General features: G+C 45.1%; 1 protein-coding gene across 7 annotated transcripts in view; it reads left to right on the top strand.

Moving 5' to 3' along the window:
- Window positions 1–23,340, top strand: part of LOC128322773 (dynein axonemal heavy chain 5-like) — a 240,360-nt gene that overhangs the window by 161,004 nt on the left and 56,016 nt on the right. For all 7 annotated transcript variants that reach the window (XM_053244679.1, XM_053244680.1, XM_053244682.1 and 4 more), the window contains 8 exons: window positions 1,193–1,460; window positions 3,184–3,415; window positions 8,224–8,338; window positions 14,906–15,082; window positions 15,251–15,454; window positions 16,972–17,151; window positions 17,761–17,898; window positions 21,523–21,658. In XM_053244679.1, the coding sequence (XP_053100654.1) occupies window positions 1,193–1,460; window positions 3,184–3,415; window positions 8,224–8,338; window positions 14,906–15,082; window positions 15,251–15,454; window positions 16,972–17,151; window positions 17,761–17,898; window positions 21,523–21,658 (1,450 nt within the window). The remainder of the gene's footprint in view (window positions 1–1,192; window positions 1,461–3,183; window positions 3,416–8,223; window positions 8,339–14,905; window positions 15,083–15,250; window positions 15,455–16,971; window positions 17,152–17,760; window positions 17,899–21,522; window positions 21,659–23,340) is intronic.

The following is a 23,340-nucleotide window of genomic DNA, read 5'->3' as shown; positions in this document are numbered from 1 at the left end:
GTAATATATATATATATTTCTTATTATTATTCCTCTTGGCTTCTAGTTTATCATTCCTTTCTGCCTGTGGTGACCAAACAATGAAAATAGGGGAGGTGATGCATGAATTCTTCTGGATGATAACGGGACTAAGAGACTAACTAGCTGGGACCTTAGTCTTTCCCTCCTAATGAGCCCTTCCATGGCTGCCATTTTGTTCTGAGAGAGAAGCCTCTCCCAGATGCCAATGATCCCAGCCTCCATTTTGAGGCAAATGATAGCTGTAGGAGTTCCTAGTCTGGGTGGCAACAACAGTGAGGGTACAAAGTTAAAGCCTTCCTCCATCCTTGCTAGGGTTCGGATCCTGAACATTCCCCACAGCTGTTACCATTTTGAAAAACAACAACAGGGCCAGATAATGTGATTTAATGTTATGTCTAGATTGGTCCTCATTACGTCAAACTAGAGTGGCAAACTATAGATTAATCCACAAACTGGATGTGATGTCAATGTCTTTCTATTTAAATGTTTTTAAAAACTCAACTGGGGTGGGGATCCATATTAGAACTGGGTGGGGAGGGAGAGTTTAAACCTTCTCCTCTGTGCTGATCCAGACTGAGCTCCCAAAATTGTTACTTGCCCCAGGAGGGAAGCAAATATGGGTGTGAATTGCAGCTTCCTTCCAGGGACAAAGAGCAACTTTGGAGGTCTGATCTGGAGCCATGTAGGAAAAGCACTAGTGCCTGTCTCTGCACTTCAGTTCTGATCAAGATCCCCTGTAGATATTTAAAAGAAAGTTTAAACATTGTAAGATTGCACCTCATTTAATGTCCACTTCTTCTTTGATTCTAAAATACACTGATTAGGAAGTCAGCCTCACTGAACCCAACAAACTTACTTCTGAGTAAATAATAATTGGTAGGGCTGCTTGTTAGAAGCACTTTATTTTCTGAGAACATCTTGGTTCTAGTGTACACATGGAATAGAGAAGGGAAAAGAAAAGTTGCCTCCTAACTAGGAGTGGTAACATAGTTTTATACTCTCCAATAACTGTAAAAGATGCCTCTGTGGAGTTTTTTGTAACAGAATTCTTACTCAACTGATCAATTTAGTCAGTAGTTAAAAAGCAGATGACAAATTAACTGAGTTCTTTAATCTGGCAGGTCATAGAATACATCAATTGCATTTTTAAAATTGGCTTTTCCCTCCAAAGGTTTCCAACTTGTTTGCACGTGATGAAATAGATGAAATCACTGGTGATCTCATATCTGTTATGAAGAAGGAATATCCACGTCGGCCTCCAACCAATGAGAACTTGTATAATTATTTCATGACCCGAGTTCGTCAGAACTTGCATGTAGTTCTCTGCTTCTCGCCAGTGGGTGAAAAATTCCGAAACAGAGCACTGAAGTTCCCTGCTCTTATTTCTGGTTGTACTATAGACTGGTTTAGTCGTTGGCCCAAAGATGCTCTGATTGCAGGTGAGTCTTGGGAGCTTTTGCTGTCTCAAATTCCTGACATCACAATGGCTGATAATTTTGCTAGTGCTTTCTATAGCAAAGCAAACACTCTCAGATGAGATTCTACATTGTAGAAAAGAGGTTGTGTGCCTTAGGGCAGGGGTAGGCAAGCTTGGCTCTCCAGCTGTTGTTGAACTACAACTCCCATCATCCCCAGCCACAATTGGAACTGCAGTGTGTTCTTCAACAACAGCTGGAGAGCAAAGCTTGCTTAGCCCTGCCTTAGACCAGGTTTACTCAATTTAGGTCCCCCAGCTGATTTTGGACTACAACTCCTTTGTAACCCCTGCTACCTTGGCAAAGAGGCACCTTTTAACATGGTGATTCTCTTTATTTAGCAGGGGGAGAGTAACTGGCCCTATCCACCACCAGCACAGTACCTCCACTGACTGTTGCTGCTGTCTATCTTGTGTTTCTTTTTAGATTGTGAGCCATTTGGGGACAGGGATCCATCTTATTTATTTATTATTTCTCTGTGTAAACCGCCCTGAGCCATTTTGGAAGGGCAGTATAGAAATTGAATTAATAATAATAACAACAACAACTCCCATAATCCCCAGCCCTTTTTGTATTGCTCACTAGGTTCTGAAAAGGTATAAGTTGATTCAAGGGACCATTATAGCACATTTACAAGAAAATAAGTGCATTAATTTCATGTTGATGGGGCATCTAAGTAATGACGCATAGCACTCCTAGCTTATATTTCATTTTAAAAATGCTAGAGGGTTTCATCAATCCAAATGAGATTACTAGTAAATGAGGAAACATTCATAAAACCTATTGCACAATTGAAATATTTTCTCTTTTAAAAAGTCTTGAGAATTGCAAATGCGGGAATTAAATGAAACCCACTTACCTGTTCTCTCACCAAAGGAATTCTTAATCCTATCAAGACAAGAATACTAGCATAGCTACCCAGTAATTACAAAAGGAGGATTACCCAGCAGTGAAAAGAGATAAGTGCTACGCTGATTTCACTTCTGGGGCGATTATCAGAGAGCCCTATGACATGCAAATTAAGAAGAGCCAGAAGTCATAACTTGTAAAATGGGGGGTGGGGGGCATTGCCCCAAAAAAACTGTGCATTTATAACAATTAAATGTATGAATTTAATTGTTATAAATGACTTAACAATTAAACGTATGAATCTCGGCCTGTAATTTAAATATTTGGAGAGATGCATGGCTGCAAATTATGTTTAAGGATGTAGTAATACAAATATCACTGTTTTGGGCGGGGGGAATTAAAAATGCCTTGTAGTGCAAATAACTGAGGCCGTATGTTTAGCAGGGCTGCGTTTAGTGAGATTATATAATTCACACTGCTCTACCAGTCATGTGTGTTGGGAGCAGACTCCCTCAAAGTGATTGGGACTGGTTGTTGACAGGGAGGAAGGGAAGCATCTGAGTTGGTGATTCAGGAGATTAGGGCAAACAGTGAGCTCATGATAACTCTCAAGTTTGATCAGGCTGAGGCAAGGAGTTGGGTGAGTTTCCCCTCTCTACCTTGCAGCGAGGCCCTGGAATAAACAAGGCCCCTGGTCTTGTCCTACATGATGGCTAAAACGAGAGATTATGTGAAGCACTTGATGCCCCTAGAAATTGTCTTTTGCCTTAAACTTTTGAGTTATTAATCAAAGTTATCCTATTAATGTTTAATACTTCAAATATTTTTCTCTTTTTAGTGTCTGAACATTTCTTGTCATCCTATGAAGTTGACTGCACTGATGAAATTAAAAAAGAGATGGTGCAGTGCATGGGGTCCTTCCAAGATGGAGTTGCTGAGAAATGTGTTGACTATTTCCAGAGATACCGTCGGTCAACACATGTGACTCCCAAGTCTTACCTGTCTTTTATTCAAGGATATAAAGCTATATACAAAGAAAAACATGCAGAGGTGCAGACTTTGGCTAACAGGTGAAGTGTTTTCTTTGGTATTTTCACCTTCAGTTATGCTTCTCGTGATATTTATATATTAGCCACTCATGATATTATATCTCTTTGTTGTACTCCAAGCTATCATACTCAAGACCAAACTGGAAATCCAGGTGTCTGATGAATATCTAAAGCAGTGGGGAGGGAAGCACAATTAGAAGGGGAGAAGGACTTGGAGGGGCAATATTAACCTTTCCCCACAATTTGGGGGAGGAGTACAAGGGAAACACCACAACTGCTCTCTCTCAGATTAGCCAGGTTTCCCAGAGAGGGGGTTGCTGTAGCTTGTTGAAAATCAGTTTGCAGCCCGTTACTATCTGCTGCTTTCCCCCTTCAAATAATGCCCAAAGTCCAGTCTGGTTCTCAGAATATGTAAAAATAAATAAATATACGAGACTCATGTAAAAATAGTTGTGACATGCTACGCTAGTCAATCATATAGAACAAAAAGGAATAAGGTAGCACCTTTTACACTAACAGATATTTTAATATACAAGCTTTCATGGGTTTTAACCCACTTCTTCAGCTGTAGGGTGAAAGCAAGGATAGTCACTTGAAGCAGGCAGTGGCAAACTTTCTATCTATATTTAAAGAGATATTTACAATGGTTTTTTATGTACTACGTATCAAAGGGGAGAGAGTACCAATGGTCTCTATAATGTGCATAATCACTATTCAAGGAGAAATTGACCCAATCCAATTTATTTAATTTATAATTTAATTTAGTTTATATACTGCCCATCCTAAAATGGCTCAGGGTGGTTCACAGTCAGAAATAAAGCCATGTAAAGTATTAACCCAAAACATAAAACCAGTTAAAATATTAGCATAAAACTCATTTTAAAACATAAGAACAGCCCTGCTATATCAGACCCAAGGCCTATCTAGTCCAGCATCCTCTTTCACACAATGGCTCACCAGATGCCTCTGGGAAGCCCACAGGCAAGAGATGAAGGCTTGTCCTCTCTTCTGCTGTTGCACCCCCTGCAACTGGGACCGAGAGGCATCATGCCTCTGAGGCTGCAGGTGACCTATAGCCATCAGTCTAGTAGCCATTGATAATCTTGTTCTCCATGAACTTGTCCAAGTCCCTCTTAAAGCCATCCAGGCTGGTTACTGTCACCACATCCTGTGGCAGAGAATTACATAGGTTAATTATGCGTCCTAAATTTCCTGGCCATCAGTTTCATGGGATGACCCCTCATTCAAGTGTTAAGAGAGAGGGAGAAAAATGTATCTCTCTGCACATCATGCGTGATTTTATTGACCTCTATCATATCTCCACTTGGTCATCTTTTTTCTAAGCTAAAAGGCCCCAGGTATTTTAGCCTTGCTTCATAAGGAAGGTGCTATAAGCTCTTGATCAGCTTGGTTGTCCTCTTCTGCACCTTTGCCAGGTCTAAAATGTCCTTTTTTGGATAAGGTGACCAAAACTGTACACAGTACTCCTGATGTGGCTGCACCATAGATTTGTGTAAGGGCATTATGATATTAGCAGTTAAATAACCATTTTAAAAAACTTAAATATTATTAAAAGCCAGACTGAAAGGATGAGTCTTTATGGCACTCTTGGAGGACTCCAAAGATGATGAACTTTTTATATTCACGTGTAGCTACAGGAGCTGAAGCAGCAAGGTAGATGACTGGAGTGCAGATGGAGGAGGACTAGTCTTGAATTAAAACACAGCATAGAACCCATTTGAAGATCCAAGAGCACTCCCATTTGATCCAACATTGTCTCTGTTGGCAGTGCATGCAGTAATGAAACAATTTTATCCTGCATATATTGCAGAAGCGATTTTATTCTGCATGTATTGCATACACAAGTTCATGTCCAGCAGAGCTGTCCCAGGTTGTGAGGGGTCCAATCTGTTCTCGGAAACAATGTCTCACTGTGCCACTTCTGGTTATTTTTTGCAGATAAAATTTCTTGCATCTGGGTTTTTGTTCTGCTGTTGCAGTCCTCCTGAACTTATCTTCTTAAATACAGCACCCTGAGGTCTGTGACCTTATGTCCAGGGAGGTTAAAATGTTCATCAACAGTCTTCGTAGTATTTTTGGTCTTAATATCCAATTTGCATCCATTCAGTCATTGTCTCAATGACAGGCCAGTTTAATATATTGCCAGAGAGCATTCAATGCATGTTGTTAAGTACACCACATTAGTTGACAAGCAGGTGTAAGTACCATGACATGGTGGACTGCACCATTGGGCCCTATAAGACAGGCCACTGTTTATAGGGAAGGGAAATGTGTCAAAAGGTGTCTTTTAGGCCTATGCACAATCAAAAATATTGGATTGGATCCAATACAGAAATGTCAGATTTGGGTCTTTAGATCCTTTCGAAATATTGGAGTTGGAGTAAGATGTTCCAGCCAGAAATCCCATATTTTAGCAGGACCTTTCCCAGACAGCAGGCTTTACTGCAAAGCTTTACTGTGAGTTCGAATTTGCCAAAACCAAACAAAACGATGCAAAAAGTGGATCCCCCACCCCAGGACATAAATTAAGCTAGGCTCTAACGCACAATGAAAAACCTGAATCGTGTGTGAAGTGCTCCCCATTATCTCGCACGGTGTGAATCCGGCCAATGTGCGAACACACATCAACCATTCTTGTGGAGAAGCGAGCTAAAAGCCCCATCAGGGAATTTTCCAGGTTGGGAGCTGGCTCAGATACATTGTGTCTCCAAGCCAGCTCAAGATCTCATTTTAAAGCATCCGCCAGCAGGCACATGAAATTGGGGCGTTAGGGGGCCAAGGTAACCCACCATCAAGCACCCACTGAGGGTGCTTGCTGGTGGGTTATTTTGCCCCCGCCCCTACACCCAATTTCATGGGTGAAGTGCTTAAAATTCTGTTCAGGAGTGGGCTTGGAAACACTTTGTCTCCGAGTCTCTGATTTATTTTATTTTATTTTATTGCAGATATTTTTACCGATATTCTCAATTCTGGATCGGATATTTTTGATCTGATATAGGCTTCTCTATATTGGATCAGAATTATATCCGAGAAGATCCGATACCCGGAATATCTGACTGGATCCAGTATTCCCAATCTGATATTAAACAGGCCTAGTATCTATGTCAAGCAGCCAATAAGGTTGTGCACATGATCAAATTACACAGGGTTGGGGAGGGCTGGCAGGGAGGCAGGCTCGGACCTGCTGTCCTTGCAGGGCTCTGCCAATTGCATGCATACATTAGCAGCGTGGTGGTGATTGACAGAGCCAGGAGCTGGAGAAGGAAGTCATCTGGCATCCCACAATACGCCTTACCAAGAGTGCAGCACACTGGGGAACTTCCCAGCTACCAGGCATTCTAGCTGCCCAGCTCTTGGGATTGCAGCTGGGGATTCTGGGAGTTGTAGTCAACAACACCTGGGAATCCCTGTGAGAGGGAGCAGAGAGAGGAGGTGCAGTGTTCTCACAGGGCTATCCTGATCTCCCTTGCTACCCACTAGAGCTGTGTGATGCTTTGAAGCTAGAACTGGATATGAACTGAAGCAGGCTTATTTGAACCGATTTGCTTCCATTGGAACCCAAAATAGCAGCTATCTAAATTGGGTTGAACTAATGCAAACCTGTCTGAATTGGCCCACTTCGATCTGATTTGTCACTTCAGAGAGGTTTTAAAAGTTTATATTTAATAGGAAAATTCAAAATGTAAAGCCTCCCTGTTCAGATTTCATTGCAATTAGTCAGGCTTCATAACCTCTGAAGGGGCTACCATCCTTGCAATTTTTATCTCATTCTGTCAAGAAATAAAAAGTGATCTCTTATTATAAGCTGAAGGATCATTTGATGTCAAAAGGGGAAGGAAAACATAACCTTTAAAATGTTCTTGCTTAAAAACTCCTGCACCTATTCATCAGAAATTTGGCAGGCTTCATGCTTTCAGAAGATAGTGCCATTCCTTCAGTTTTCATATGATTCTGCCAAGAAATAAAAAAGTTTTAGGCTTTTTAATGATTCTCATTATAGTCCAAAAACATTGTCTCCTAATAGAAGTGATGCTTGGATAAAATCAAAGCACAGTGTGCAGCTGAGGCACCAAATCAAATTACACTCCCCTCTGAATTTCCAAGGCAGCTTCTGAACTGAATATTTGCCCTTTGCACAGCAATAATGATTACCAGTCACCCTGTATCTTCCAGAGCTGAGTTCTTCTATTGGAAGGAGTTTTGAAACTACAGGTATGCTCTGGTTCAGATTAATGAATGAAGTAAGGCCAAGGGGATAAGAAAAGGAGGTATCCAGCTCTTACATGAAACAGCAAAGATGGCATAAGAAGAAACCCATTTTTTCCAGGTGCCAGTTGCAAATGGACACCTGGAATTTCACATCCTTTACCCATACCACTATATATTAAATACACATTAGACTGCTCAGGGTTTGATTGACAGTACATTGTTTTGATGCTTTCTTGGAGTAACCCTTCCTTTATATGTATGCATAGTTGTTATGTATCCCATCATGAGCACATGGTGATGATTATACTGAACCGGTGGTAAAAGCTCTGCATAGCCAAGTCAGTATTTGTATAGGTTTTATACACATCTGTCTTCGCTTTCCCAGCTCTACCTCATCCCCTTGCCCTTCCTTCCCTTGGTGAACTATTGGATTCTTAAGGTTTTAGGTGGAATAAAAAATGAGAAATTATCTTGGTTTCAAAACTAATAAAATACAAGATCAAGCCTTCTTCCAGTCAGCTCAACTAATCTGACTGCAAAACATATTTATGTGTTTTGATCCTGTTGTAATTGTGATGCCACTGTATGTTAAATTGCAGAATGAATACCGGACTGGAGAAGCTGAAAGAGGCTTCTGAATCAGTGGCTGCTTTGAGCAAAGAGCTGGAAGTCAAGGAAAAAGAGCTCCAGGTTGCCAATCAAAAAGCAGATATGGTAAGGACAGTTTTGCTTTCAGGAACGTCCTGAAGACAGAATCTAATGATTTAATCTGGATCGAGATCCGTCGATACCCATAAGAATGGGTTCTGCGCCTGCGCAGGAGTCACGCGGTAGCCATGCCTGAGCTTGTCGAAGCGCCGAAGCCACGCCCCCACGCTGAGCGTTCTATATAAGGCGTGTCTTTGGCGCGAAGTCCCTCAGTTCTTTTCCGACCGCCTTTGCGTTTGGACCTCGGTCTGCCACCTCAGCTGTTGGAAAAGTTCCTCTTTACATTAAGAACGAGTTCATCCTTTACTGACTGATTTTTGGTTTTGACGACGGACTGGAAAGCGACCTTTGTTTGGAATTTGACTCGGACTGACTTCTCGGTTTTTCCCGGTTCTCGACGCGGACTGACTGACGACGATCCCGGCTCTTCGACCTCGGAACGGACTCCACTACGAGTGTGAATATGACTGAGGAGAAAAGATCTTTTAAATGGTGTGAAGGCTGCAGGGCGAAACTCCCCTCCAAGGACCTTCACGACCTTTGCTTATTATGCCTCGGTGAGGAACATAATGTCGCCTCCTGCAAGATTTGCCTCTCTTTCTCGAAGCAAACGAGAAAAAACCGAGCGCTACGCCTTCGGGCCGCTATTTATGACGAGGTTCTGAGCCCCTCCACTCCGGGTACTCATCGTCCCTCGACCTCAACTTCGTCTTCAAAATTGCCCCCGAGGGCGGAGTCGGCACCTCCATCAACGTCGAGCCGCCACCGAAAGTCTTCCTCAGCATCGAAGAAAGTTGATTCTTCGAAGCCTACTTCGATGCCGAAGAAACATTCTAAGTCGAAGGAATCTCCAGCTCCTTCGCGTGTATCCAAGTTATCCACATCGACATCGAAACCGGTAAAGTCAACATCGACGCCGTGTACATCTTCTTCGTCTTCCCCATCGAGACCGGATCTTCATTCAAGTGGACGTAACGACTCTCCTTCTGGGCGTCGAAACACAGATCGGCATAGTTCTCCACCTAGAAAACGTCGAAGATCCCCAGACCTGCCTCCGCGTACTCCATCTCCACCAAGTGTATCGAAGTCGTCAGCTTTACCATCAACATCGGGGTTTCCATCGACCACTGCAGTGCCACCAATGACGACTGATCAGTCGGCGCTACCTGCTCCCTCGATATCGACAGCTCAGTCGATGCCGACAAATCCTTCGATGTCGACGGCTCCTTCAGCATCGACAGTTGCCTCGATATTGACTCCTGCTGTTCAACCGGTGCTTGCCTCGACGTCGATTTCGATGCCGATTGCTCGAGCTCTATCGCCAGCTCCGACCCCACTACACTCGGCTTCGCCATCTACACCGTCGGTCGGTCTTCGAGATACTGTACTGCACACCCCGGTCCTCACTTCTCAGGTGACGCCACGCTGCCCACCTCCTGCTTTCGAGATCATAGACGTCGATGCCGAGGATATTCTACCATCAGCGACTCGCTCACTGCTTTCGCTATTGGACTCAACGTCGAGTAGACGGACAACCTCTACCTTTAAGGGTTTCTTGCCAACAGATGCAGGCCCATCTCAACCTTCAGTCTCCACAGCACACTCCTCCAGACCTCAATCCGCCAGCCAAGGACGCTCCCCGCTAACATGGCACACCTGTGAATACCCCCAGGATCCCATGGGTACAACTTCACCTGGAGAACCATATGTGTTTGATGACACCGGGTCTCAACGATTGCCACTGCGTTCTGTGTCTACTGTATCTACCCAGACGCAGTGCCCAGAACTATTTCACCGTGCTTCACAGACTTTTCCTATGAGCACAAGATCTGCCTCCATTCAGACAGATGTCCTGCCACACTCATCTGTCAGCACTGAAGAGACACAAACCATTGCTCAAACTAATGGAAATGAACCGTCTCCTTGCTCCCCCTCTGAACATTATGGTTCGTCCGATTTTGAGTCGGATTCGGATGAGGACAGTAATATTGCGGATCCTCCAGTGGATGTGGCTCCACCCACGTATGTATCTCCAAATGATGAGCTGAAAGCTTACCACAAGCACATTCGTGCGATGGCGGATTCCCTGGGGCTGGACATTCGCTCTCCTTTGGCGACAATAGATGATCCGGTATACAACTTTATGCTTCAGTCTCAATCTACCGCTCCAGTGGCACTCCCTATGCTACCAGTGATCACTAGGGCGGCTAAGTGCGCTTGGGAAGTACTCCACACCTCCACGCCAACTTCCAAGAAACTTGAGAGCCTCTACCGGGTACAAGATAAGGACAATGAATATTTGTTGAAGCATCCGGCGCCCAATTCTCTTGTTATTGATTGCGCCACTTCTTCTAAGTCAGGCAAACGCCATACAGTTCCTCCGGATAAAGAGGGCAGAAAACTAGACCTTTTAGGCAGGAAGGTGTATTCGACTTCGTGCCTTTCGATCAAAGTGGCCAACTATGCGGCCTGCACGGCCAAATACACACATGGCCTCTGGGAACTTTTAGAAAAAGACCTGGAATCTTTGCCTATACATGAGTTTAGGGCTAAGTTCCGCCAGACCTTGGAAAACACTGGGGATTTGACTCGTCGCCAGCTAAGCATTTCTAAACACCTAGCGGAAAGTGAGTCCAGGGCCATGACAGCAGCTATCACTCTACGCAGGCATGCTTGGTTGCGGTCCACTAATCTCCAGATGGACATGAAAGAAAAGATCGAAGGCCTGCCTTTCGATGGCTCTGGTCTTTTCAGCACCACCACAGACGCCACAATGGAACAGTTAAAAAAATCCAAGTTCACGGCAAAAACCTTCACTGCTGCCCAATCATCCTCCGGGCAGTCATCAAGATACCGACCCAATTATGGAAAATATAGGCCCAACTATCGAACCCAAGATCGCCGGGATTTCAGAAAGCCATATACCCCATATCAAAAGCGAGCCTACCAGCAGAGGCATAAAGCTTCTCAACCCCAGCGTTCCAAGACGCAGGACAACCAAAAGCGTCTTTGAAAATTGCAATTGCCCATTGACACCTCCTCCTCTCTCCCTTTCCCAGCCAGCGCGGGTACCGTCCTCACCATCGACTATTCTGTCCCAGCCAACCATCAGGCTGGCCAGCCATGTCCCCGCATGGCACCACATAACATCAGACAAATGGGTCCTGAAGATTGTGAGCTCAGGCTATGCACTCGAATTCAAGACCATTCCTCGTTTTATGGGGATGAAGCTCACTCCTGCATCGGATCTCCTGAGGGAAGAGGTGAAGGATCTTCTTTGCAAAGGGGCAATATCCCCGGTGTCATGGGCAGACAGGCTAGACGGGTTCTACTCCCGTTACTTCCAAATTCCCAAACGGGATGGGGGTATACGACCCATTATGGATCTCCGTCGCCTGAACAAATTCATTCACGTCCGAAAATTCCGCATGATGGCGTTACAGCACATCCTACCTCTCCTTCAGGGAGAAGAGTGGCTTGCAACGCTGGACCTCAAGGACGCCTATTTTCATATAAGTATTCGACCTTGCCACCGAAAGTACTTACGTTTCACCGTCGGACGGGAAGTGTACCAATACAATGTATTGCCCTTCGGACTGTCTACCGCACCGAGGGTTTTTACAAAATGCATGGCTGTGGTGATTGCACACCTACATACCAGAGGGATTGCTATCTATCCATACCTAGACGACTGGCTTCTGGCAGCAAAGACCAAAGAAGAGTTACTTTCGCATATCCGTTATGTGATAGATCTTCTCCACGACCTAGGTGTTCAAATCAATTGGAAAAAGTCACATCTACAACCGGTTCCGGTTATCTCCTACATAGGAGCAGTTTTGGACACCAGAGTGCAGAAAGCGTTCTTACCAGAGGACAGGTTCAACTGTATTGGAGACCTGATTCGTCTCTTCCAGCAACAACCAACCCAACCAGCCCTTGCCGTCCAACGCCTCTTAGGGCTGATGGCTTCGTGCAATGCGATTATACACTTCGCTCGCCTAAAAATGCGCAAGCTTCAACTATGGTTTCTTTCTGTCTTTCACCCATGCAGGGACAATCAAGACAAACGCTTACTAATGCCTCCTCAAGTCCTTCGTTCTCTAACGTGGTGGACGCGCCGGAACAATCTGCTCAGTGGGGTCCCCTTTCAAAATCCCTCCCCTACTGTCTGGCTGACCACAGATGCATCTCTACAGGGTTGGGGTGCACATTGCAACGGGCACAAGATCCAAGGCAGGTGGTCTCCTCAACAAGCCCTACTACACATAAATTTCCTAGAGCTACTAGCAGTTTTTCTGGCTCTGCGAGCTTTTCTTCCAATCATACAAGGCCAGATTGTTCAAGTCCAGCTCGACAACACAACTGCACAAGCATACATCAACCGTCAGGGCGGAACGGTGTCCCGGAGCCTGTGTGCCCTCAGCGTCCAGCTGTGGCACTGGTGCATCCAACACCAGATTGCCCCTGCAGCAGTACACATCAAAGGCCTGGAGAATGTATTAGCCGACGACCTCAGTCGGGTCTTTTTGAAAGATCACCAACACGAATGGGAACTACATTCAGAAGTCTTGACCCCGCTCTTCGACCAATGGATGTTTCCCTCCATAGATCTCTTTGCTTGCTCCAGGAATACAAAATGTTCCCGTTACTGCTCGAGAGCGGGCCACGATGCTCGTTCTCTAGGGGATGCTTTTCAGCTGAACTGGTCCGAAGAGACTCCGTACATGTTTCCCCCACTCCCACTGATACCCAGGGTAGTGGCACGTCTGCTGTCTCAACCGACCGACGGGATCTTGATTACCCCTTGGTGGCCAAGACAACCTTGGTTTCCGCGGCTACGCAGACTGTCCAAGAACTGTTACCACCACTTACCTCAGCGCCTAGATCTGCTGACACAAGACGACGGCCAGATCTTGCACCCAGACGTTCTCACCCTTCATCTGACCGCCTGGCGGATACTCTCCTAAGACGAATTTTGCTCAACCAACGGAAGGCATCCACTCGTAAGAATTATCAGAGCAAATGGCACCGTTTTAAAATATATGCAAGGTCTAGAGGGTTTTTACCCAAGCAGGCTTCGATCAAGGAAGTCTTACGTTACCTAACGATACTAAAAACTCAAGGTCTTGCAAATGTCTCCCTTAAGGTCCATCTGGCTGCCCTCTCCGCACAACACCCGGGCAGTGATGGAAAGACTTTGTTTTCCCATCCGTTGAGTAAGGCCTTTCTAAAAGGTCTCTCGAATGTGTACCCGCCAGTTAAGCCTCCTGTGGAACCATGGAGCCTATCTCTGGTTCTTTCATCCCTCACTCAGCCTCCTTTCGAGCCCATGGCCACATGTTCATTGAAACTGGTCTCCTGGAAGACTGCTTTTTTGATAGCAATTACTACTGCTAGACGAGTCAGTGAACTCACAGCACTCAGAGTAGACTCCCCTTATACTATCTTTTATCCAGACAAAGTCCGAATGCGTCTGGATCCTTCTTTTTTACCTAAAGTAGTGTCTTCCTTCCACCTCAATCAGGATATAATCCTGCCTACGTTTTTCAGACTTCCTTCCACTTCCTTGGAGAGATCCTTGCACACTATGGATGTACGCCGTGCTCTGCTGTTCTATATGTCCAGAACACAAGCCTTTAGAGCCTCCAAACGTCTCTTCGTGTCTTACCAAGGCTCTTCCAAAGGTTCCCCAGTCTCCAGACAACGACTGTCGAGATGGTTGGTGCAGGTGATACTGTTCACATACAAACTACAAAACAAAGCACCTCCAGAAGCTATACGGGCCCACTCCATTAGAGCCCACGCTTCCTCGGCTGCACACCTAGCAGGGGTTTCTTTCACGGACATCTGCAAAGCAGCTACATGGTCCTCTGAGTCCCCGTTTATCAAACACTATGCCATAGATGTACGTTCTGCTGCAGAGGCTTCATTCGGGAGAAGCATCTTGAAAAGGGTGCTGCCTTAATTCCTACTGCTCCCCTCCTCCTTTTTTGGAGCTCGCTAGACACCCATTCTTATGGGTATCGACGGATCTCGATCCAGATAAACAGGTTGCTTACCTGTAACTGATGATCTGGTAGAGATCCGTCGATATCCATAAGACCCTCCCGACCTCCCCTCTGCAGTAGGACTACCTTTATGTGCATTGCGGTGTGCAGCCCTTTGCAACGTCCTTTATTGAGCACTTACCTTGGATGAACTCACCTTCGTCTTCTGGATGGTCGTCCTCCACGGCGGTCGTCCAAGAACTGAGGGACTTCGCGCCAAAGACACGCCTTATATAGAACGCTCAGCGTGGGGGCGTGGCTTCGGCGCTTCGACAAGCTCAGGCATGGCTACCGCGTGACTCCTGCGCAGGCGCAGAACCCATTCTTATGGATATCGACGGATCTCTACCAGATCATCAGTTACAGGTAAGCAACCTGTTTTTATTGCTGAATTATTGATATATGATCAACTTTGATGACTCATGAACAAAAAACCTAACCTTTTACACAGAAGATATTCTAGCAGAATGGATATACTTTTAATTTACTTTCCATTTGCCCATTGGTGTTTGATTTCCTTTAATAGGTGTTAAAAGAAGTCACAGTAAAAGCACAGGCTGCTGAAAAGGTGAAGGCAGAAGTACAGAAAGTGAAGGACAAAGCCCAGGTTATTGTAGACAGTATCTCGGCTGACAAAGCTATTGCTGAAGAAAAACTGGAGTCTGCCAGACCCGCCTTAGAAGAGGCGGAGGCTGCTCTGCAGGTTAGCACTAGGCATGTGGGGAGTGTAATCTTTGTCCCTACTCAGATACGTCACCCAGTCCCCAGGAATGTCAGATTTAATGCTAGATTGTCCTGCTTGTACGAGGAGTTCGCGAGCTGATGGTTGAGGTACTAATTCTGTTCTCCCCACCCCACTTCAATAACCTAGACTATCAAGCCTGCAGATATTGCCACTGTCCGGACTCTGGGTCGCCCACCTCATCTTATCATGCGTATCATGGACTGTGTGCTGCTGCTGTTCCAGAGGAGGGTCAATGTGGTCAAAATGGATGTGGAGAAAAATTGCACCATTCCATCATGGCTGGAGTCCTTGAAACTGATGACAGCAGGGAACTTCTTACAGAACCTGCAGGTGTGTCAATAACTGAGGATGTAGACCTGATGGGTAGGAATAAAATTGGAATCGATAACACTCAGTAAACTTGTTGGAAATAAAATACTATATACAGTAGAAATAGGCAGCTAGAGGCAACATTCTGTCTCCCACAAAGGCTTTTCCATCTGGCCCCAACAAAGCTCCTGAATCCAAAGACATCCTCCTCATACACACATGCACCTCAGCCACTTTCTCCCAAGTTGAGATACAAGCACAGGGCTCTTCAGTGCTTTCCCCTTCAGAGTGAATAGCAAGAGAAACTTGGGCGGAGCCTTAAATTATGTAACTTGGGTTCTTGTGCACAAACCAGAGATACAGAAATTGAAGTGAGCAGCTTAAGTGCCTAAAGGAAGGTCTGTGCCAAAGCCTTGTGGCAGTTTGCACTGAAGAAGAGAGGATTAAAGATCTCTTAGCTCATATGTGTACTTGTATGTGACTGAATCAGTGGGATAGAACCTATTTTGCTGGCCTTTCGGGTTTTTCTCAGTTTAAAAAATGGGTCCCTGTTAAAAATGGGTTGCTGGGGTATATATGTATGAGTTTAGTTCTAAAGTGCCTGCATGGGAGGTGGTACTGAGTTCACAAATAAAAATGCTGGAGCCCTGGACACAGGACCATTTAATGTGAGGTACTGTGATAAATGATTATCTTGGGATTTATTCAGAGGCAATTGCAAGGGGAAGCTCTCTTCCTTTTTTCTCTTTCCCCACCTTTTAATATATGTAATCCTATATTCTTGAACAGTAAATGACTGAGGATTTTGTTCCTGAATAAACTTTTTGCAGTAGTACTCATAAACCAGGTCTAATTAAAATGCATAAGGATAAATTGTACCCCAGTTTGAGGCTTGGTCACAGGTTATTAAATTGTAAGATCAATGCAGACAGTGGCAGTAGACATTAAATGACTAAGCTCTTATCAGCACAAAAAATAATAGTACAGAATTTGTGGTTTTGTTTTGATGTAAAAGAAGATGTAAAATCTGCATCACAAAGCAGGGTGTAAAATTTGAGAAGCGGTACAGCAATAGAAAGTGTAATGCAGGTACAATAAAAGAGAACAACACTTAGGATGATTCAGGAAGCCAATTAGACATTTGGCTGTAATGTGAAATAGAGCAGTTGCAACAAAAGTTAGACTAGCTAAAAGAGAGGAGCAGATAAGGAACCAAGTCAGCTTCAGGTAAGGGATTTGTATTGGGCAAGAGAAACCAGGACCTTGGATGAACAAGGGACATCTAACACTCCTGGGTTTAGAGTATTTATATGAATAGCCAAATTACTACCTATTTTTGTAATAAATGTAATCAAAACGAACTTTGAATTATTCCAAACAGTATGCCATACCCAATGTGGAGTCACTTAAGATTTGAATACCCATTGCTGTTCTCTTTTGTGTGCTTGACATCACGTAATAGTTAATAGGAAGGCAACACATTTATTTAATGTTGGGTTGTCAATGGAACTAAGCTGGCTTCTTCATGGTATTTCTAGCAATTTCCAAAAGATACAATTAATGAAGAAGTAGTGGAGTTGTTGAGCCCTTACTTTGAAATGGGAGACTACAACATTGAGACAGCTAAAAGAGTTTGTGGAAATGTGGCTGGCCTTTGCTCGTGGACTAAAGCAATGGCTTCCTTCTTTGCTATCAACAAGGAAGTTCTACCTTTAAAGGTAAGCCCAAATGAAAATGGCATGACTTGAAACCAGAGTTAAATCAGATCAGCTAGTATGTATAGTAGTATTCCACCCAATGGAAGAAGAATAGGCTGGATCTGCACATGCAACAAAACAAGGTGTAGATTTCCAGTGGAATGGACTGTAACACTTCAGGCTGGGGAGGGGGTACATTTTTGAATATTCCTCTGGGCAAAAATCAACTACCCCTACATGAAGCAGAAAACTAGCGTAGCACAGCAAAGAGATAGCTGAGCTAGAATCTTTCTCCTTGATGTCTTTGTTCCCTTATTGCAGGGAGGGCTTTAAAACAAAATACAGATGAGCATTAACAATTTGCTCCCTGCGGTCTACTATGTGTGCATAGATCTGGCACTAGCATTTCTATGGAAAGCAACTTCTAGCCAAATCAGCTTTATTATTATCTTATTAATAATTCATTTGTCAATATTTCTTTTTAATCATGTGCTGTCAATTAGTTCCATTGTTTTGGCAGAGGGTTAGCGTTTCGCCCAAATACAGTTTTCTTCAAAAGGCAGCTTTGTCAGTGATGCAATTCTGCTTAGCATTTTGTTAACCTATTTTGTGTGAACTGGTTGTTTATAGGCTAATTTGGCAGTCCAGGAGAACCGTCTGACAACTGCCAATTTGGATCTAGAGAAAGCTCAAGCCGAACTCGATGCCAAGCAAGCTGAGCTAGATATTGTACAGGCCGAGTATGAGAAGGCCATGAGGGAGAAACAGGTACATAGAGTATTCTGCCAGAGAGAGATTCCATAAGGCGAGGGAAGTAGATCTGAGGATAGAGCACCTACTTTCCATGCAGAAGGTCCCAGGCTCAGTCCTCACCATCTCTAGATGCAGGGATCTCAGCAGCTGCTGACTTGGAGACCTTGGAGAAGTGCTGCCAATTAGAGGAGGTGTCAGAAAGGTTGAGTCATGGGCAGTGGGACCTGGTGCAGGGAGCCATGGCTGGGAGCGCCAGGAGCTATGAGTTGGAGAGGCCGATGACCTGGGGCTGTAGGACAAGGCAGTGGTCCAGAATCACGCACATGCAAGGAGGTCAAGCCAGGGAGTCCACCAGGAGGCAGAATCAGGGTCCGGGGCAGGATACAAAGTCCAGGAATGAGCAGGAGGGTCAAGTCGGAAGGTTGGTCAAATCAGGGGACCGAGAGGGGAGTCAAAGTCAGGAGCCACAGGAATGGGCCAGATCAGGAACAGGGAGTTAGAGAGCTGGACAAGGAAGAGTCCTAACAGGCCAGGCGTCATGCTGAGTAGTCAGGAGAGTCAAGAAGGAGATGCATACCAGAGCAAGTGAACCTTGATACTGAGGTAAGGCTACTCCAGCTGGGAAATCCCTTCATACTACTTGTGCCAGAGGACTGGCCAATGAGTGAAAGTCTGGGGTGGGGCCTGCTCCAAGTTGTAAATCCCCAGAGTTCATCTGCGAGAAGCCTTGGCTGTCACAGGAGGACAGCAGTATTCAGAATTGTGAGGCAGGTGCAGCTTGACAGGAGACAATACTGGACTAGATGGACCAGTGGTCTGAATTAGTATAAGGCAGCTCTTTATGTTGATGGGGTCCACACTGACAACTATTTGTCAAGTGGCAGCTTAGTACCATGTATGTAAGCCATTCATCTCTGTTGTGGAGAGGGGAATGTTACTACACTTCTACATCTGCTCAAAAATGCAGGGAAGTGATAAGATTCTCCTCTCCACTTGCAGCAGTAGGGGAGGGCAGTAAGGATGACCAGCGTACCAAATAATTACATGTGGACTAGGGATGTGCGAAACATTTCGGATACAAAATGTTTTGTACCCAAAACATCCTGTTTCGGGTGTTTTGTAGACAAAACAAAACACCCATTTTACAGATCCAAAAGTTTTGCATACAAAACAAAACGTCCCTGTTTCGGCTACAAAATGTTTTGTTGTTTCGGACCTCCATTTTGTGGTGATCTCTGAGTCAGTCTCCATTTTGTGTTTGACATCTCTTTGAATTTCCCACCCTTCCAGCCTTCTGATCGGTGACCTAAATCATGGGCTGACCTGCTGACAATTCCCTCCTTGTTCCCCATTGGCTCTTTTGCTTCTTGCCACTCTTTACTGACCCCACATTGGCCAGGGGAAGGGTTGCTAACCCATGGGGTGCTGGGTTCTGTTGTTTCTGTGGTGTTCTGAGTGTAGATTCTCTGGTAGCATATGAGAGTGGATTCTTGTTTTTCACTGAAAATCTCATATACTACCAGAGAATCTACAATGAACACCTCAGAAACACAAAACCCAGTACCCAAAGGGCTTGTGGGTATGGAGGTGGTTGGCACCCTATGTGCACTACACAGCCCCTCGCTCTGGGAAACCCCAGTGCCCCCCAAGTGGAATTATGGGGCTGATGAAACCTCCATTATTCCCTATGGGAGAAATCTTAAAAGACACATAAACTTCAACAATTCACAAAAGATCAGCCCTTTGCCCAATGGAGAGGAGAACTGGTCTTGTGGTTGACCATGACTTGTCTCCATAGCTAAGCAGGATCTGCCCTGGTTGCATATGAATGGGAGACTTGATGTGTGAGCACTGCAAGATATTCCCCTCAGGGGATGAAGCCACTCTGGGAAGAGCAGAAGGTTTCAAGTTCCCTCCCTGGCTTCTCCAAGATAGGGTTGAGAGAGATTCCTGCCTGCAACCTTGGAGAAGCCGCTGCCAGTCTGTGAAGACAATACTGAGCTAGATAGACCAATGGTCTGACTCAGTATAAGGCAGTTTCCTATGTTCCTAATTCTTTTGAGATAATTCTGGAAGTTTCCTTGCCCCCTTTGGGCACTACCACCCACCACACTCCACTCTGGATCATCCCTTTCCCCTTGATTTGAAGCGATACATTTGCTGGAATCCCCATTATTCCCTATGGGAAAATTCTTAAAGATGTGTAAACTTGATTCGGATTCAGAAAATTTGGGTACAAAACAAAACGGGTGTTTCGATTCTGATACAAATCGAAACAAGAGAATTCCAAAATGCACACCCCTAATGTGGACTATGGTGAGTTACCGCTTGGCAAGTGGTCATCTGTATTTATCCCATGTTTACTTATTGAGTTGTCCTTCACCACTTCTGCAATCTGAGACTCCTTTTCAAACTTCTTACATTCTTACTTCCTTCTCTGATGATTTTGTATTTAATTCATGTCAACATGGTGCTAGTGAAAAATTACTAGGATTTGTTTGTTTTAAAGTTAGAAATAGAAAGCTGGATGCTTTCAGGACATTTCCCCCACTCTTGAACTGGGAACACAGACAAGAGCATGTCTTATTGTACAATCAGGATTCAAACCACCATGGCAGGCAGTTCTCAGATGCTTTTTGCATTTGGTAACAGTGTATTTGCATATTTTGGTAACTGTGAAATCTAGATCCAAAGTCTATGCAGGGAGTAAAGCCAGATACATCCATAATTTTAAAAATTAACAAAAGCGTATACAAATTTTATTAATAGGGGCCAGGGGTGGAGCTACCATTGTGTGAACAAGTTCAAAGAAGCCGGGCTGCCAATGGGAAGGGCTGCCGAAGCCCGCAGGGTTGTGTGGTTCAGCCTCTGGAAGAGCCCTGAAGAAACTCCTCCCAACCGGGCTCTGGTGAGTCCCGAGCCAGCTCTGCCTTTTCATTTCAGGCACCGTTTGCTGCCTGAAAGCCTCTATTTCCCTTTCTCTCCCTCCATTGAAGGAGAAAAAGGGAAATAGCTGCTTCCAGGCAGTAAGTGCTATCTGAAATGACAGCGTAGAGCTTGTTCACTGTAGCTCTTGCTCCAGAGCTTGAGACCATGCCCCCTTTGCATGTGACATGCAGAGCTGGCTTGGGGCTTGCCAGAGCGTGGGCAGGAGTTCCTTCGGGGCTTTTCCGGAGCCCGAGCCACGCCCCGTGCACGTGACGTCACATGCATGGGACGTTGCTTGAGGGGCTGCAGGCGGGGCCGGACCCAGAGTGCCATTCGGCTGGCTCTGCACCTGAGGGAGGCTGTTAGAGATGACCTAGTTGACATCATAAATGCCTCACTGGGGAAGGGCAGGATTCCTCCATGTTTGAAGGAGGCCACCTGTGCTTCCTGAAAATATGTCCCTAAGGGCCCCACAGATGGATTTTTGGAAGGCATATGCAGCTACAGAGGGAAGGGGGAATCACCGAAAATCACTCCTTCCCTCTGTGTATGCATAGACGTATTCTCCACACATAAGTCTGGATGTAGGCCAATGAGTGCATCATTTACAATGCCCCATGCATGGAGATGTGACTGATGATGAGTCATTATGCATAGAATTTTGGCTAAATTCCTTCCTCCACTCACATATCTTCATTTTTATTTTGATAGACATTGCGTGAGGATGCAGAACGCTGCAGGCATAAAATGCAAACAGCCTCCAGTCTTATCGGTGGATTGGCTGGTGAAAAAGAGAGGTGGACTGAACAGAGTAAAGAGTTTGCTGCACAAACAAAGAGGCTTGTGGGTAAGGCTGATATACTGTCATTTCTCTATTCTGGAAAATAGCAAAGTTGACTATGTTTCAGAAAATATGAACTGAGATAATATAAATTGTATTCATATTCTCTAGCTAAAATATTGGAGGTCCATGGGGATTTCCTCAATCTTTTTCTTTTTTTCAATGCCCCATTATACTTGAAAGTCACAAGACTGTGGTGGCTTGAGTGTGTAAATATATCTTTTGGGTAAGTAATGGCTACCTGAAGTGTTCCAGTAACAGTGCAGACCACTATCATAGGTCCTGATTAGACTTCATTTTTTAACAGAAGGAAGCAAGATTCGGGCTCTTGCACACTTCCACTGCCTCTCCAGAGGTAAGGTAATATCTGTTTTTGGTGGCTTCCATGATGAGCAACTCATCAAAGTTGCTTGCTTGATCAGCAACTCATGGCCAGCTCCATAGGATAGCCAGGTGGGGTATACCTTGAGTCTCCGTGTCTGAAAGTGGGCCCATTGAACAGATCCCAGGAAGCTCTACAAAATCTTGGGAAGTACCACAGGGTTTCTGCTTTCAGCTTAGCCTTAACAGGTTTGTTATCTTCTTGTTCCTACCACCTTGGTGACAGAAGGGTGATTTTAAAAAAGCAACAGTTGTGTAGGTATATGCACAAAACCTGGCCTGGTCCAGTTTTGTGCACACACGAACTGGACCCAGTTCAAATTCGAACCGAGCCGGTTCGAAAGGGCTTTGAGCACTACTGATAATGCGGAATCTGGTGAGGATTCCCCTTTACCAGTAAAGGGCAAGGTGGCGGGGGGCAGGGGAGCTTCCCTAAATGAAGAGTGGGCAGGAGGGGAATAAGAAAAGAACTTATGAGTGCCACCAGTGGCAGCTGCGGCCATGAGGGGGGTAGTGGGGGCTCTGCCCCACAACTGCCAACCTCTCTTCCAGGGTAGGCAGGGCCTGTTGGGGCCTGGTGTGTGTGCATAGAGGCCATTTTAGTGACCTCCATGCCTGCACAGAGACCTGAACCAGGCCTGAACTGGCTCTGCTACCCTGAGGGAGGTCGTGGGGGTGGGGGGGAGCTGCCGCTGCCCCTGCCACCCACCCCCATGGCCACCACCACAGCCGACAGTGGTGGCACTCATAAGTACTTTTCTTACTCCCCGCCCACCTGCTTTACATTTAGGGAAGCCGCTCCCCCCCTTTACTGGTAAAGGGGAATCCTCACTGGATTTCGCTTTACCAGTACAGTTCTGAGGCAGTTTGGTTCAAATGGGGCCTGGTTTGGTTCAAACGTGGACCAAACGAGGCCAGTCCGGTTTGATCCTAAACCCGTTGAGCCAAGCCAGCTCACACACCCCTACAAATGTGTGCTGGTGTCTTTGCAGAATATAAAGTTGTGGGCTGGCATAGACAGCCCAATAGAGAATGCAGGTATGAAGAGTGATGAAGCTGTCCTAGTAATTTCACCATGGATAGTTGGAAAGTATTTTTCTTTTAAAGTATTTGACATGTCAGCTGGACTTGCAGAGGATTCTGTAGTTCCACCCTTCATTGGCTGAGAAGTCCCAGGGATCCCCAGAATTCTGGAGCCAGAATTTTGGCATCTACTGAACAACCAGATAGAAGCTATTCTGAACTCTTTGGGGGAAGAATGAGGTATAAGTATAGTGAATAAATAATGTTTGACCCAGCACAATACT

The sequence above is a fragment of the Hemicordylus capensis genome, chromosome 4 (assembly GCF_027244095.1).
Source record: "Hemicordylus capensis ecotype Gifberg chromosome 4, rHemCap1.1.pri, whole genome shotgun sequence".
Classification (NCBI taxonomy): domain Eukaryota; kingdom Metazoa; phylum Chordata; class Lepidosauria; order Squamata; family Cordylidae; genus Hemicordylus; species Hemicordylus capensis.
This window is presented reverse-complemented; position numbering and strand designations above follow the sequence as displayed.